The 14602-nt window shown below is 35.0% G+C and overlaps 1 protein-coding gene across 1 annotated transcript in view; it reads left to right on the top strand.

Annotated features, from left to right (window-relative positions):
- LOC139144812 (ester hydrolase C11orf54 homolog) overlaps nucleotides 1–12635 on the top strand; it is a 27484-nt gene extending 14849 nt beyond the window's left edge. The window contains exons 5-8 of the mRNA XM_070715597.1: nucleotides 1771–1920; nucleotides 8727–8876; nucleotides 9960–10073; nucleotides 11438–12635. Coding sequence (XP_070571698.1) covers nucleotides 1771–1920; nucleotides 8727–8876; nucleotides 9960–10073; nucleotides 11438–11611 — 588 coding nt within the window. The 3' untranslated portion in view covers nucleotides 11612–12635. The remainder of the gene's footprint in view (nucleotides 1–1770; nucleotides 1921–8726; nucleotides 8877–9959; nucleotides 10074–11437) is intronic.
- The last annotated feature ends 1967 nt before the right edge of the window (nucleotides 12636–14602 follow it).

The following is a 14602-nucleotide window of genomic DNA, read 5'->3' as shown; positions in this document are numbered from 1 at the left end:
ACTCTCGAGAAAAACGAGACAGGCAACTGCTGAGGTTTCTTTGTGCGATCTATCTTGGAATACATTAAAGTTTATTTGCCAAGCGGTCCCCAACAACGATACTTCGTACTTAACACTGAATCTCATTGACGATCAAACTGACGTTCTGAATATGTACACTTTGCTCTTTCATGGCACGTTCCGAGTAATGACACAGAGAATTTTGAGGGTTTTTTGATACTAGTCATGGTGAATGTTCTGGTAACGATGAAGATCACATTTTGGATTCAAGCCGAAGCCAACGGGAAAAACCAGACGATAAAAACAGTGTACATTTAGCCATAGACGCTACAGAAAACTCTTGCTAGATATCGACAATATAAGTTTACATTCCCTACCATAAAAATCTCCGATAACAACAAACATTTACAAGTTAGACAGGTTTACACTTCCCCAGTCCTGCGAAACGAAAATCTGACCTTTATTTCATCTGTCACGCAACATTTGACTAAAATCAGGGAACACAAAAAATGACTACTCCATCGGAGCTCAAATACACGACCTCTAACATTTTGGTACTGTTTTAGCCTAAAGAAACACCAAAGTTCGGATAAGCTACACATGTTTACATCCGCAAAGTACTAGCAAATACATTTGTAACACTGACTTTCGCTGTCAGGAGAAACTTCGCGATAAATCGGGACTATCCATCGGTTGATGGAGTCAGAAGCGGTAAGGTAGACATGCATTTACACAAAGCTGAACGCTGTCCTCGTAAATTTGGCCGTTCAGAGTTTTCAAACAACAACATTTCAGTAGTTAACAAACATACTATACCGAATCATGGAGCACTCCTCGCATAGAAAATATTCCGAGGGTTAAAAAACTGCAAAAACGAGGGAAAATTCGGAGATACACGGACGATTGCGGAATGTAAACAACTCTGTGATGTCAACTTCTGTTAAGTCTGGAACTGCAGCGGTATGTATTTTTGATTTCTATTTGAAACTTTGTCACTTTACAGCAACATACTGACTCCCTGCAGACTTCTAGTTGCATCAAATCTCGCTACCAATATGTAAAAAGTACTTTAAAACCATTTTGACGAATTCTTCTCAAAATAGTTGTAACACTTTTATTTCTAAAAATGGACTTGCGGGTAATCCGAAATAACTTGTAATCCGAAAACATTATAACCGTATACCCGCATGCATGTGTCTATGAACTGGACGTTCTGCAGTCAATCGGGTCCAGCTTCATTCCGTCCCCGACCCATTAACACCTCTTAATAATTCCAAGTAGGATCGCACGCTGCTAATCCCATGACCTTTTGTTCTCTATCAGAGTTGCCTGTCCCGTTTTTCTCGAGGGTCTATGGTTCTAGAGAAACAAATCACCCAATACTCACCAACACTTGAAATTTAAAGTGGCTGCCACCCCTGTATGAACTCTACGGGGAAAAATGAAGTTTTCAATTTTTGCAAAAATGAGCTGGTTAATGGTGTTTACGCCATGAACTTAAAAATGAGCCAGCATAAATTGAAGATGAAAACAGTTTTGTAAAAGTTTGAAAGTCTGAATATCTATTCCCTTGGGGCATTTAGGTTATTGGTCGTGGGCAATAGTTAGAAAAAGGAATCACGTTGTTGACATTTCACTGTGTGACTAAACTAATTCTCACCCCATACGTCATGAAATGTCCAGACTGGATGAAGAATGAGTTATCACTACTGAGGACATGTTTTGTTAGACTTTGATGAAAGTACTTAATTTGAGTTCTTCTATTTTCAGCTGATACCCAATATCAGAGTTGGTGGTGAGAACAAAACATACACATGCAAAATTAACCCGGATGATAACTCATACATTCTAGAGAAAGCCAAGTCTAAAGATTTTTGTTTGCTTGCAAACCTGTACGTAAGTGAAGGCAAACCTGGAAAGGTAAGAAGAAAATGGAATAACATTTGTGTAGCAATGCAAGAGGACTTTTGTAACACCTCAGTACTTAAATTCAGTTCACTTTCAACTATAAAGTTTGTACATTATAGAAATAATGGATGACGCATGGGCGAGAGGAAGTCCAAAAATTAATGGGCGAGGCTTGCTGAGCCCGTTAATTTGGCTTTCCCCTCGTCTGCGGCCATTAATAAATGTTAATGGTCAGCGCAGAGTATGTTATTTCAATTATATTATCAACGAACCCCCCCTAAACCGTCAAAATTTGCAAATCCGGAGATCTTTTTGAAAAAAGCATCCAAACTTGGCCCACAAATGCTCAATTTAATTTTGTGGTTGATTACGATCTTTGTACAAATCGCAATTATCGTTTTAGCCATGAAGTTACTATGTTTACGATATTATTCATATTCATGGGCATGAAAACAAACCATTACTGTGTATTTGTTGGCAGTCATGTGATTCAGCTCGACCAATTAAAACGCAATGGACAGGGCATGGTAATATAATATAGAACATTGCACCATTGTGAATATAAACTCAGTAGGCGAGCGGCGAATCCACAAAAAGAGCCTTATTTTAGGAGTTTAATGTACCCACCTTACATACGGCCATCATACGTCATTTGAAAGCTTATTATCTCTACTTTAAGAAAATTGACGATGTGGAGCTGCCAAGTAGGGCCATAACCTCCTAATTTGCAATATTAACAAGGGTACCCAATTTGCATAAATGCGATATAATATTTGAAATTTATTGTTAACTTCTCTAACGATACGTTTAAACTATCGAGTGATATATCAAATGAAAGGTCTTTCCATGTAGAATACAAAATGGATATTCAAAGAGATATTGAATTGATCATACTGAAATATTTTCATGTTTATATGGAAAACAATATTTTCCCGTATCGAATAACAATATTTTAAAAATTTGAACACATACAGCAACAACACACAGCCACACCATACGTCATTTGAAAGCTTATTATCTCTACTTCACGAAAATTGACAATTTGGAGCTACCAAATCGGGCCATAACCCCCAAATTTGCATAATAAACACGCATACCCAATTTGCAAAAATGCGATATAGTATTATAAATTTATAGTTAACTTTTCTAAACAAACGTTTAAACTATCGAGTGATATATCAAATAAAAGGTAGTTACATGTAGAATACAAAATGAATATTCAAAGAGATATTGAAATGGATTTCACTGAAATATTTTCATATTTATATGGAAAAAATATTTTCCCCTTTAGAATAACAATATTTTAAAAATGTTAACACATAGAGTCCTATCATACAGCCACATCATACGTCATTTGAAAGCTTATTATCTCTACTTGAAGAAATTTGACAATGTGGAGCTATCAAGGAAGGCCGTACCCCTTTATGTCCATAAATTACACTGGTAAGCAATTTGCAGAAATGAGATATGAAATTAGAAAATTCATTGTTAACTATTCTGAACACACTTTTACACTATCGAGTGATATATGGTCTGTGGTGATGGTATTTGCATGTAAAACACAAAATTGATATCAAAAGTGATATTTAAATTAATTTACGGAAATATTTTCATATTTCTGTCGAAATAAATATTTCCTCTTTTTAATAATGGTATTTAAAAAAACTAATTTAAGTATCAATGCAACAAAAAGATCCACACGAAAGACACTATTGTAGTTGTTGAAATGTAGCTTTGTAGCGGAAACAATGTGTCAGAGTAAGCTACAGTCAAAGTAATGGCATGATTTATGATCCAAATCATTCATGTCATTTCCAGTAAATCTAGTAATTGTAGGAATTCATCATCCTCTTCTTCACCAGCATTGTCATGAGTAAAAGGGTTGCCACAGTTATCGCTGCCTTGGCAGGAACAAAGGTCTGTGCAGGGAAGATTAATTCAACAGCAAACACAATTGGTGACATGTAATAAGAGAAAGCAGCTCCGCAAATCGTTCATATCTTAGTTGTTTGAATTTTGTGTACGGTACATGTGTATATTGTAAGTGTATATTATCTTATGTTTGGGCCGTTTTATGTATAGTGTTGATTTGCCATGGCGAGACGTAACCCTAATCTACGTGTTCTGCCCTATGGGGTAGCAAGACTAATGTGACACTGCGATATCCTTTGATGCTACCTTTCGAGAGTACTGAGTTGTCTTCATCAGTCCTTCATTTTCTTTTAGTGAAACATGTGCACTGATTGAATGATTGTAGGTGTTACCAATCGAGTTGTTCCACTGAAAGTTCAGTTTGTTCAAGTACGGAAGCTAGGATGTCTACTGTTCGTTCAGGCTGTATTTGTGTAAGCTCATTTGAATCGGAGATCGGACTGTTGTAGGTTTTGTGAAGTTTGGCATTATCGTAACGCTTATATTACCGTTTCTTAAGTATGTGATTAGGCTACGCTCACAAATAACGGTGAGAGGCAGAGGAATTCGGGTTGGAATCGAAAATTTTGGGAGATTGTAGAGGGGTACTTGGAGATTTTGATCAGCATTTAGGGGACCTGAAAATGTTTTGGTTCCCTTTTACTATTTACGATTCCAAGGAAATTTGAAATTATTTAATGAAATTTAATAACATTTAAATGTCATCCGATTGTCCAAAGTTAGTAATAATTTAACAAGATTTAGAATCGTTTGGTCGCATTTCATTACTTTTATCTCGAAAATATCTTGTATTCTCTATTGCCTTGTTGTTGCATGATTGTTCTAATGTATCGTAATGTTTCGCGTTTAACAAGGCCCTTGAATGTTGCCGTTTGGTTTCGTGAACCGCAATGTATCTGTTGGTTTTGTGTGTGTTTTGCAGTCGAGAATGTCCTCTTTGTTCCACCGATGACCTTTATAGATAATGAGGTCTAACGATATGATTTCTTGAGAAGAGCTTTCGAAAATTTGAAAGTATGATGCATTTTTTCATGTTGATATGAATTCATTAAGCTCGTGTTGAGTTCCAATGAGAATCATACATCGTTCTGAATCTCAGTCAGAGCGATATTTGTTCAGTGTGTTGCTGAATTATTCTCATTTTGTCTTGTGAAATGTAATGTCGGGAATTTCTGGTAAAACTGGAAATCTCGTACCGCACCCAAATACATGACGGTAAAATTCACTGTTGACTTGAAAGTGTTGTTTTTCAAGATTATTTTCAGCATAGCTATCATGTATTTTGTTGTTGGTTGTTTGATTATGCAATCATTTGATGATCTTTCCTGATTTAATGCTCTGTCGACTGATTCCATTGGTTCATTGTGCGTTGTATTAGTGTACATTGAAACAATGTCTAGTGTTACCGATGTCGCATTGGCCGGAACTTTTATTGTCTCAATTTTCCGTTTAAAATCAGTCGTATCTTTGATGTATGTTGTTTATTTCTTCACGATTTATTTGAGAAAATAGTCAATGAATTTTGATCTGTGAAAGATTGGACTGCATCATCCACTTATAATTGGGCGGCCGACGAACTTTCCTCGTGGGCGTCATTTTGTTCACTTGTATTTTTAGCAAAAGGTACCAACTTGTAAGTGGTGCTAGTGTTTTACTCTTAACTAGAATAATCGCCATGGCTAATTAACACTTTATATAAAACAGCCAAACATAATATACACTGACAATATACACAATATCATACACAAAATGCAAACAACGAAGATATGAACGGTGTGTTGAGTTGCTTTTCCTTCATTATGTGACAATAAATACGATAAATGAAATATGGTGCCTTCCGTCTACATATTCCACGTAACTGAACTGAAAATACAGATGTAACACAGATGTAGTAACCAATGATATCTCCATCAAACAAGATTTCTAGAGAAATTGAAACAAAAATGACATCAATAATACAAAAGGGTCATTCAACACACAGCTATTTATAACAAGATTGGAACTAATTTGGGATAATTGGATGGTGAAGTAATGTCGGTTTAATTTGCAAATTTAAGCTCATCTGCTTTTCTTTTTACTTCTAATGTTTTTAAGAGTAACTTGTTATATTTCAACACTCAACTATAGAGCACAAAACACGCTTTAGAAAATTTGCAAAATATGAAGACCCAATTATCCCGAAACAGTTCCAATTGGTTTTATGTATTCTTGTTGTTCAGCTATATGGAAATTAGACAGGAAAATGTTCCAGTTTTCGTATCCTTAATAAACAAAAAATCAATTGCAAAACAAATTCAGATATTTATCCCCAAAACTTTAGCATTATTCGTTATTAGTACACAATATTTTGAATATTATAAACTAGTCAAAACGTTTACGATTTAATTGAAAATATTCCATAAGAATATTTTGAATACACGTTTGGAGTTCATGATTCTATTCTACATGCAAATACCTATCATTTGATATATCACTTGATAGTTGAAAAGTAAGTTTAGAGTACTTTACAATTGGTTTTTGTAATTTTATATTGTGTTCATGAAAATTAGGTACCCGTTTGCATTATGCAAATTAAATCATTACAGCCCTATTTGTCAGCTGCATATCGTCTTTTTTCATGAGGCAAAGATAATAGGCTTTCAAATAACGTTTGATGTGGTTGTGTGATGCGGTTCTATGTGTTAAAATTATTATAATATCGTTATTAAAAAGGGGAAAGTATATTGTTCTACATTAGTACGAAAACATTTTAGTAAAATCATTTTAATATCTCTTTGGATATCCATTTTGTATTCTCCGTGCAAATACCTTTCATTTGATATATCACTCGATAGTTTAAAGTATGTTTATAGTAGTTAATAAATTTCTAATTTTATATCGCATTTATGCAAATAGGGTACCCATGTAAATTATGCAAATTAAGGGCCACATCCGTACCTGACAGCTCCACATTGTCAATTTTCTTGAAGTAGAGATAGTAAGCTTTTAAATAACGTATGATGATGCTGTAAGATTTGGCTTTTTGTATGAAATTCTTTTAAATATTGTTATTGAAAAGGGGAAAATATCTTTTCAATATAAATATGACAATATTTCAGTAAAATGAATTTAAATATATTTTAGATGTCTTTTTAGTATTCTACATGCAAATACCTTTCATTTGATATATAACTCGATAGTTTAAAAGTATTTTTTGTGTACTGAATAATAAATATCTAATATTAATCGCATTTATGCAAATTGGGTACCCGTGGGACTTATGCAAATTAGGGGTTACGGCCGTACTTGACAACTAAAGTTGTCTATTTTCTTCAAGTAGAGATAGTAAGCTTTCAAATGATGTATAATGTGGCTGTACGATGTGGCTGTATGTGTTCAAATTTTTAAGATATTGTTATTCAAAAGGGTTAAATATTTTTTTCAGTATTAATATGAAAATATTTCAGTGAAACCATTTTAAATATCTTTTTGGATATCAATTTTGTATTCTACATGCAAATACCTTTCATTTGATATATCACTCAATAGTTTAAAAGTATGTTTAGAGTAGTTAACAATGAATTTCCTAATTTTATATCACATTTATGCAAATTGGGTACCCATGTGAATTATGCAAATTAGGGGGTTATGGCCCTACTTGGCAGCTCCACATCGTCAATTTTCTTGAAGTAGAGATAATAAGCTTTCAAATGATGTATGATGTGGCCGTATGTAAGGTGGGTACATTAAGTGTGAAAAATGGGTGTGTCTGCCGCTCGCATACAGTGGTGTGGCAATTGAATTAGAAAGAAAAAAAAAGACCGTCAGCCACTTATTAGTCTAGGGAGGTTGAATATCTAGTCATAAAAACTGATAGGTTACACCTTCTTGCACACGTATCAATGTATCAGGTTATCCCCAAGTGGATAACAGAGAGAGAGAGAGAGAGAGAGAGAGAGAGAGCACAGTTAATAGGATATCATACATATAAATGTTATAAGCTGTAACTTGTGGCAAGTTTTTCAGTATTCTGCTGCTGTATATCAACTACCATGTCTGACCCTAATCCATTTGTCATGCTGAAATTTCGAGTATTCTTTTTGTGAACACAGTTTGTATGCGTGTAGTGATTATTGTTTATTGTTTACAAATGAATTCTAGTCTGGACTTGGATACAATTTTCAACAATAAAAATGTAGATTTTACTCATATAGGTTGTGTTTGTATGCTAAATACTTGGCATTAAATTACAGCTCAGGGATTCAATGCAGAAAGTGTAAGGAAACCACAAAACAAAAGTTCTAAAAAATAGCCAAAAGGTACAGCTTATGGAGCTTTAATAATACAGGATGGTTTAATGACATAGATGCACATGTACATCGGTAGCTTAACCCTTTAAGAGCCAATTTCTGTCGCCAATATAAAATTTACCCTCGTCAATTTTTTCTGATTGTGCCAAACTTTTGATCAAAAACTGTAGCTGATGAAAAGTGATATCCATTTGGTCCAAAATTAGCAAAAAATTACAGAAAAGTTCATAAAAATTGGTCAAAAATTGCACTAAAAATTTTGGTGGGAAAAAATTACAGCATTCAAAGGGTTAACACAGGCACTTGTAGATTGAAGGGCTGGCTTTGCATATTAATGATAATAGGGTTATGCACAAATATTAGTCATGCACAGATTTGAGTTTCGTTCATTGCTTATCAAACGCAGTTGTCCAATATACCTCATGTTAGTATCAGTATCCTCACTCCTGCATTAATGTATTTTCTTAACAACCCTTTATTAAAGTGACATTTTTTACGGAAACATTTTTATATCACATGCTCACTGCTTCATCACACAGTTTTGACGGTTCCGTAGGGTTTGCATAATGCGTACTGTTCTTCTTCAACTCGTCGCAGGTTATTGAAGTTAAAGCCAGCAAACGTACAGGTGAGGAAAACTTTGTTACGTGTATGCGCAAAACCTTGAAAGCCAAGTATGGAGAGAAACCAGTTGGGTTTGGTGGCGTTTTCCTCATTGAGAAAGGAAAAGCCAAGATTCATGTAATGGTATGTATTCTGTGCAGTTACTTTATCTTCATCATATGTGACAAATAAAATCAAGTATTATAGGGACAATCTCTAAGTTGATGTAGATGTTATATATACTCTCATTGTTTTTTTCCTGCCAGACAATTTCTTTTTTGTTCTCCCTAAAGTGCAAAGTAGAAGTACAAGGCTTACAAAGATAATTCATTGTGTACAATATGCTATGATATTGTCATATAAGTTGGTTCTTGTTTAGACTCAAATTTTAATTTGTCACCAATAACATTGGATATTTCACATGTACAATCAGTGTTAAGGTAGAAAGCGCCTCGAAAGATAAAGACAAACTTTTCCTCAAACTTTCTTCAATGAAACTTTCGACCATTCTCTCACCAAAGCAAGAATAAAAATCAGGGGTCACTGTACAAACTGCGGTACTAGAGAAACAAATTACCCAAGATTTCCCGATATTTGAAAATTCAAAATGGCTGCCATTCCTGTGTTAACTCTATGGGGAAAAATAAAATTTTCTGATTTTCAAAAAACTTAGTGGGTGAAAACTTTTCCTTCACCAAGAGCTTTAAATGAGCTCCTCAAGTAGTACATGTAGGTCAGAAGAGAACTTATAAAATTTGAAAGCCCGAATTTTTGTCCCTGAGGCACATTCTACCTTAACAAGTTGAATATTGGAATTTACATGTAGACATGATACAGGGAATAGAATGCAAAACTATTTCATACAGAGAGAACAAAAGCACATGCTTAAATTGAAACTGTACTAGCTCTTCTGGGTCTCTATTGGCTTTGCCACAGAGAGAGTGGAAACAAGTAATTATTACATCATTTTTAAGAAATGTTTACTGTAAACTGAAGTACAGTACATTTTTGTTGGATTGAAAACCTTTAAGAATTAAAACTGCCACCCTCAGACTTAAAGAACTACCATTTTTATCCAACATTAATATTTTGATGTGGTCTCTAATACCATTGTGTCACTCTCAGTCTCAGTACAAAATTTCAAAGTCGTCCTTAACAGATCTTTTTTTTTTGAAGTAGGGCATGTGTGACAGAGTTTAAACAAGTCTATTTCTCAATCTCTTGCAGCCTGAATTTTCAACGAAGCCAATAGAGAGTGATGCTGCCGTCAATGAATGGTTGAAATTCTATGAGATGAAGGCAACATTGGTCTGTCTCAGCACTTTTATTTCCGCTGACCCGGTAAGCTTATCTCCCTCTGTGTGTTTGCAGGTGAATGTGTGTTGTACACTAAAGGACTATAGCTGTAACTTTTGATGAATTTTTCACTTTCTTGTTTTTTTAAAAGTCAATTTAAGTTTCTTGTTCTAGTCCCCAAAGGGCATTGAGATATGTGTGTAAAGTTAATTAATACCGATCATACAAGTGAATTCTGGTCTGGACTAGAATTGAATGGTAAAAATTAGCAGTACATTTTACACGACAGATGCTGTGTTGATAAGCCTACTGTAACTAGTAGGTGCTTGAACATGCTTTAGGGAGCAAAACAAGAACCTGCAATTAACCACGGTCCCGTTATACTAGGGATCGTGAATTAACATACAAAACAAAATTAGTGAAAAAAGTCATCAAAACTTGCAGCCACAGGCCGTACCTACAATGTGCTAATCTATCAGTGGAAGTCTACAAAATACTTAAGCTGGATATAATAATTTTTAAGCTGGATATAATAATTTTTAGGATGAATTTATCTAATTTAATGGTTTTGTTTTGATTTTCCTTTTCACCAAACACAACCTCATCTTTAAGTCGTTCACCCCCAATTCCCTGTGAACTGGTCCACACTTACCATTGATAACAATTGTATTGGGTCAAACCATGGTCGTGCAAGGGTTAAAGTTGGTTAGCTTTGATGAATACTGGTGTCACAAGTGGAATTCTAGATTCATCTTCAATGAAGACTGTTCTACAGAAAGATTATGCTGACTTTTGAGTTTTACACCTTCAGTGATGCTTTTTCATTGGATAGCTGAGATATAAGACTTTTTTGAAAGATCAGTGATTATTAAAATGCAGACTTTGGTGACAGAAGGCAGTGGCATTCTGTGGTATTTTAGGCAGTTTTATATATGATCTATACCTATGAGCTATATGATTAAATAGTTTTCTGTGAAAACACCATCGAGGGCGCTATTTTCGTCAGCATCTCAGAAAGTCAATGAGCATTCAAGATGAATTGTTCTTAAACCTATCAATGGGATTCACACCTCTGATATTTTAAAGTAGGAATAATTAGTTCAACACTGCCATTGTTGTCTGTTGGGAATTAATGACAGGTCACTTTATTTTATAATCAAATGTTCTTGTTATGTATTCTTCAGTAACAAATGCCAAGAGAATGGAATGACAATGCGTATTTTGGTCAAGATAAGTTTTTTCACCGGTCACTATGATCTGTTTCCTTTTTGATCAGTAGTTGACATCTGTACTTTTGTATAGTCCTGGAAATTCCTCCTTTCATCATGTGAATCGTTTAAATTACAAAGACATTTTCTGAAGTTCTTCATAACATGTTTTTACCATATCTGTTTTCCATCTCTCATCAGGGCCTAGATCTAAGAGTGGAACATACCCATTGTTTCAGTCACCATGGTGACGGCGGACATTATCACTATGATGTCACACCAGAAGAGGTGGAATACCGAGGCTTCTTTGTTCCTGCAGAATACATTTATAGAATCGATGCACCAGAGAAAACACATATGATTGGTAGAGATTAAATAGCTTTTGCGAAGAAGATAACTCGTGATTGGTTAACAGAGTACAAGTGATTGACAACATGAGAATATGCTGCCAACAAAACATCCATCAGAAACAAAGATTTGATGAAAGTAATATAACACATAATATAACACACACACACAAGCAGGTGATTGGAGGATTGAAATGTAAGTTTAAAATACAAGCCATGTAATTGGTGGAGGCTGAAATGCTGCAACATACTTGAAGAGGAACAATAATGCCAGACAGTATCACTTCCTTATCTGTCACGTCATTAAAAAGAGGTATTGAGTGAAAATCATATGCATTTTCCCCCTCTTGGCTTGGTAGTATGTTACAGGAGCTGTAGTTTGTAAAAATCATGTTTACTGTATGTATGTTTTCAGGGGCCTCCAAATGTACCGTATGGGACATGTTATGCTTCTCACTAGTTTCAACCATTTTGAGCTGGTGGTGAAATGTGAATTTGGCATTGAGGACTCTCGAACTTTTACAATTCTTTTCTGATCTACCATTTGCTGGAGTTCATTTTAAAGCTCTTGATGTAAGAAAGCTTTTCACTGTCTGTTTTCCAAAAATCAAAAAAGAAAAATTTTTTTCCCTATAGAGTTACCATATGGATGGCAGCCATTTTGACTTGGAAATGTCCGTAAATCTTGGGTAATTTGTTTCTCTAACACCAAAATTTGCACGGTGACCCCCAATTTATATCTTTGATTTTGAAAGCGAATGGTTGAAATGTTCTTTGAGGAAAGTGTGAGCAAAAGTTTAAGTGTTTCACTTTCAAGGCGCATACTACCATTAATGGTGGATTCTGAGATACAGCAGCTGTTCCGTGTAGAAATCGATGCTGGCTTTCAATGAACAGCTAGTTTTAAGCATGGACCCACATTCTCAAGGGTCTATGTTTTAAGTTAGTGCATTAAATCTTGTGTATGTACATTTTTTTAAAAGCCAGTTCATAAATGTGAAATTATGTACAGATAAAAAAGTATCTATATTCAATAAACGCAGTAAAATACAGTGACTGAGTCTTCATCCACTTACTATGAAGTGTTTTTACTACCTCAAAATCTCGAGAGAAAAAAAATGTACTTGAAGATGGAGAGACACTGCAATGAAAGTGGGATCTTCTCTACAAGTGTTTTATTTTACTGATTTTTGCACCACGAAATGTTTTGCTCTGAGTAATTATAATTATAACAACAAAAATAAACAGAAAAAGGAGGTTGGCATCCCCTTTTTATTAAGGTGGTCTTGAATTGCCCCTACTATATGCTTCTACAATAAGTAGGCTTTTTTCCGTTTTTTCTGGTTCATCAAAATAAGTAGGAAAGGGGGTTCCTATCCTACTCTTTTCACTTGTTTGGATAATTGCAGCAAAACATTCAGTTAAAACTGGTTAGGGAATAATGCCATTTTTTCTTATTTATGCTTGTACTGTGTAGGGTACAGAGAGTTGATGAGAACAATTATGAGAAAAAGAAGTGTTTGCATCCTGCTTTTTGAGATTCATGTCAGAGAAATATGAAATACTTTTTTGATTTATGCAGCTTTTGTTGCTTTTAGAGAAATTATTGTTCTAAAACAGGTATGGGCAGATTAAGACTTAAGTATTGCTGTTTCCTGCAGTGTAGAGTCAAACATTTCTTTACAAATGACGCCTTGATTGTACGACGAAAAGTCAGTAGATTGGTAGCTCGTATGCTTACACTGACAGCATCAAAGGATTTCATCAAGAATTTATGCTTAGGTCCAATTGTTTTTATTTCAGCATTTTTTCATAGTCCTTATGGTATCAAAAAACTCTAAAGTACTCACCTTTCATCGTAATAATGTGGCACATCACAGTACAAAGGGTTTCTCATAGGGCGTTGACTTGGTCCACTGGTAGTGCAGTTTTGTGACCCTGATCATCCTCCCTTATCTCTCTCTCTCTCTCTCTCTCTCTCTCTCTCTCTCTCTCTCATTATAACCATTTTAATGTTTCATTCCATGAAGTCTTCAAATTACTCCTATATGCATTTGCAAGCAAGAAGATCAAAATGAATTGGTTGAGAAACATGATACTCTTCCCTATTAAAGTATTTCCTTCCTAAAAGCACGGTGTGAACTGTCTCCAGCACCCCTTCTGAAGATCTAAATTGCCGCAATCTGAAACGTGCCAAAATTTACGATTCTCATTTAGAAATTGAATTTGTAATGAGATATCGTCCTTGTTTCTCTGTTTTGGGTAGGTTGTGTGCGTTTGCACATGCAAGAAAACAGGGAGAATTGTTCAGATGAAGCAGTGGTTAAATTTCAAAAATATGACTTCCCACTTGCATGAATGCATAATATCACTGATCAAATTCAAGTTGTCTCGAACCGAGAGGTGATATGAACCAGTTAGCCCACGCAACAAGATTGTTTACATCAAAATTACCGTGAAAAAGAAAACGTGATATCGTATGTATGAATATTCTGTACTTGTGCGACAATTGAGGTAAAAAAGTAAAAATTTCCGAGTATATACTATGAATCGGGGCTGTTACGTGTTTTCGACAGCAGAATTCTTCGCCACTGTACAATAGGCCTAGATAATTACTTGGTCTAGAGGAAGCACTTTGGGTCAACTCCGTTAAGGAAATACACCGGGAAAGTACCCCAGCATTCTTCATGTTTAGGCCAAAGAAAAATATTGTGCTGTTCCGATAATCCGACCTTCCCTATTTTTTGCCTGCCGACCCTAAACTTTTTAGAGCTACGTAAAGACGGAAGTAAAAAAAGAAAGGAAAAAACTCGTAAAATCACGTGTTCGTGTTCGTTACCTAGCATTTGATTTTTGCTTGAAAGAGGACCTATTTTATGTTTTTATTCCTTTTTATCTGTATGATACGTTTTTCTGGAAATGTTTTGGCCAGCGTTTGATCGCCCTGAACCCCTGGAAAGTGCATATTTAGAAATAAAAATATTTTGAAAAACAATCCATGCCAACCTACGTAGCCTAT

Source organism: Ptychodera flava, chromosome 12 (genome assembly GCF_041260155.1).
Source record: "Ptychodera flava strain L36383 chromosome 12, AS_Pfla_20210202, whole genome shotgun sequence".
Lineage (NCBI taxonomy): Eukaryota > Metazoa > Hemichordata > Enteropneusta > Ptychoderidae > Ptychodera > Ptychodera flava.
This window is presented reverse-complemented; position numbering and strand designations above follow the sequence as displayed.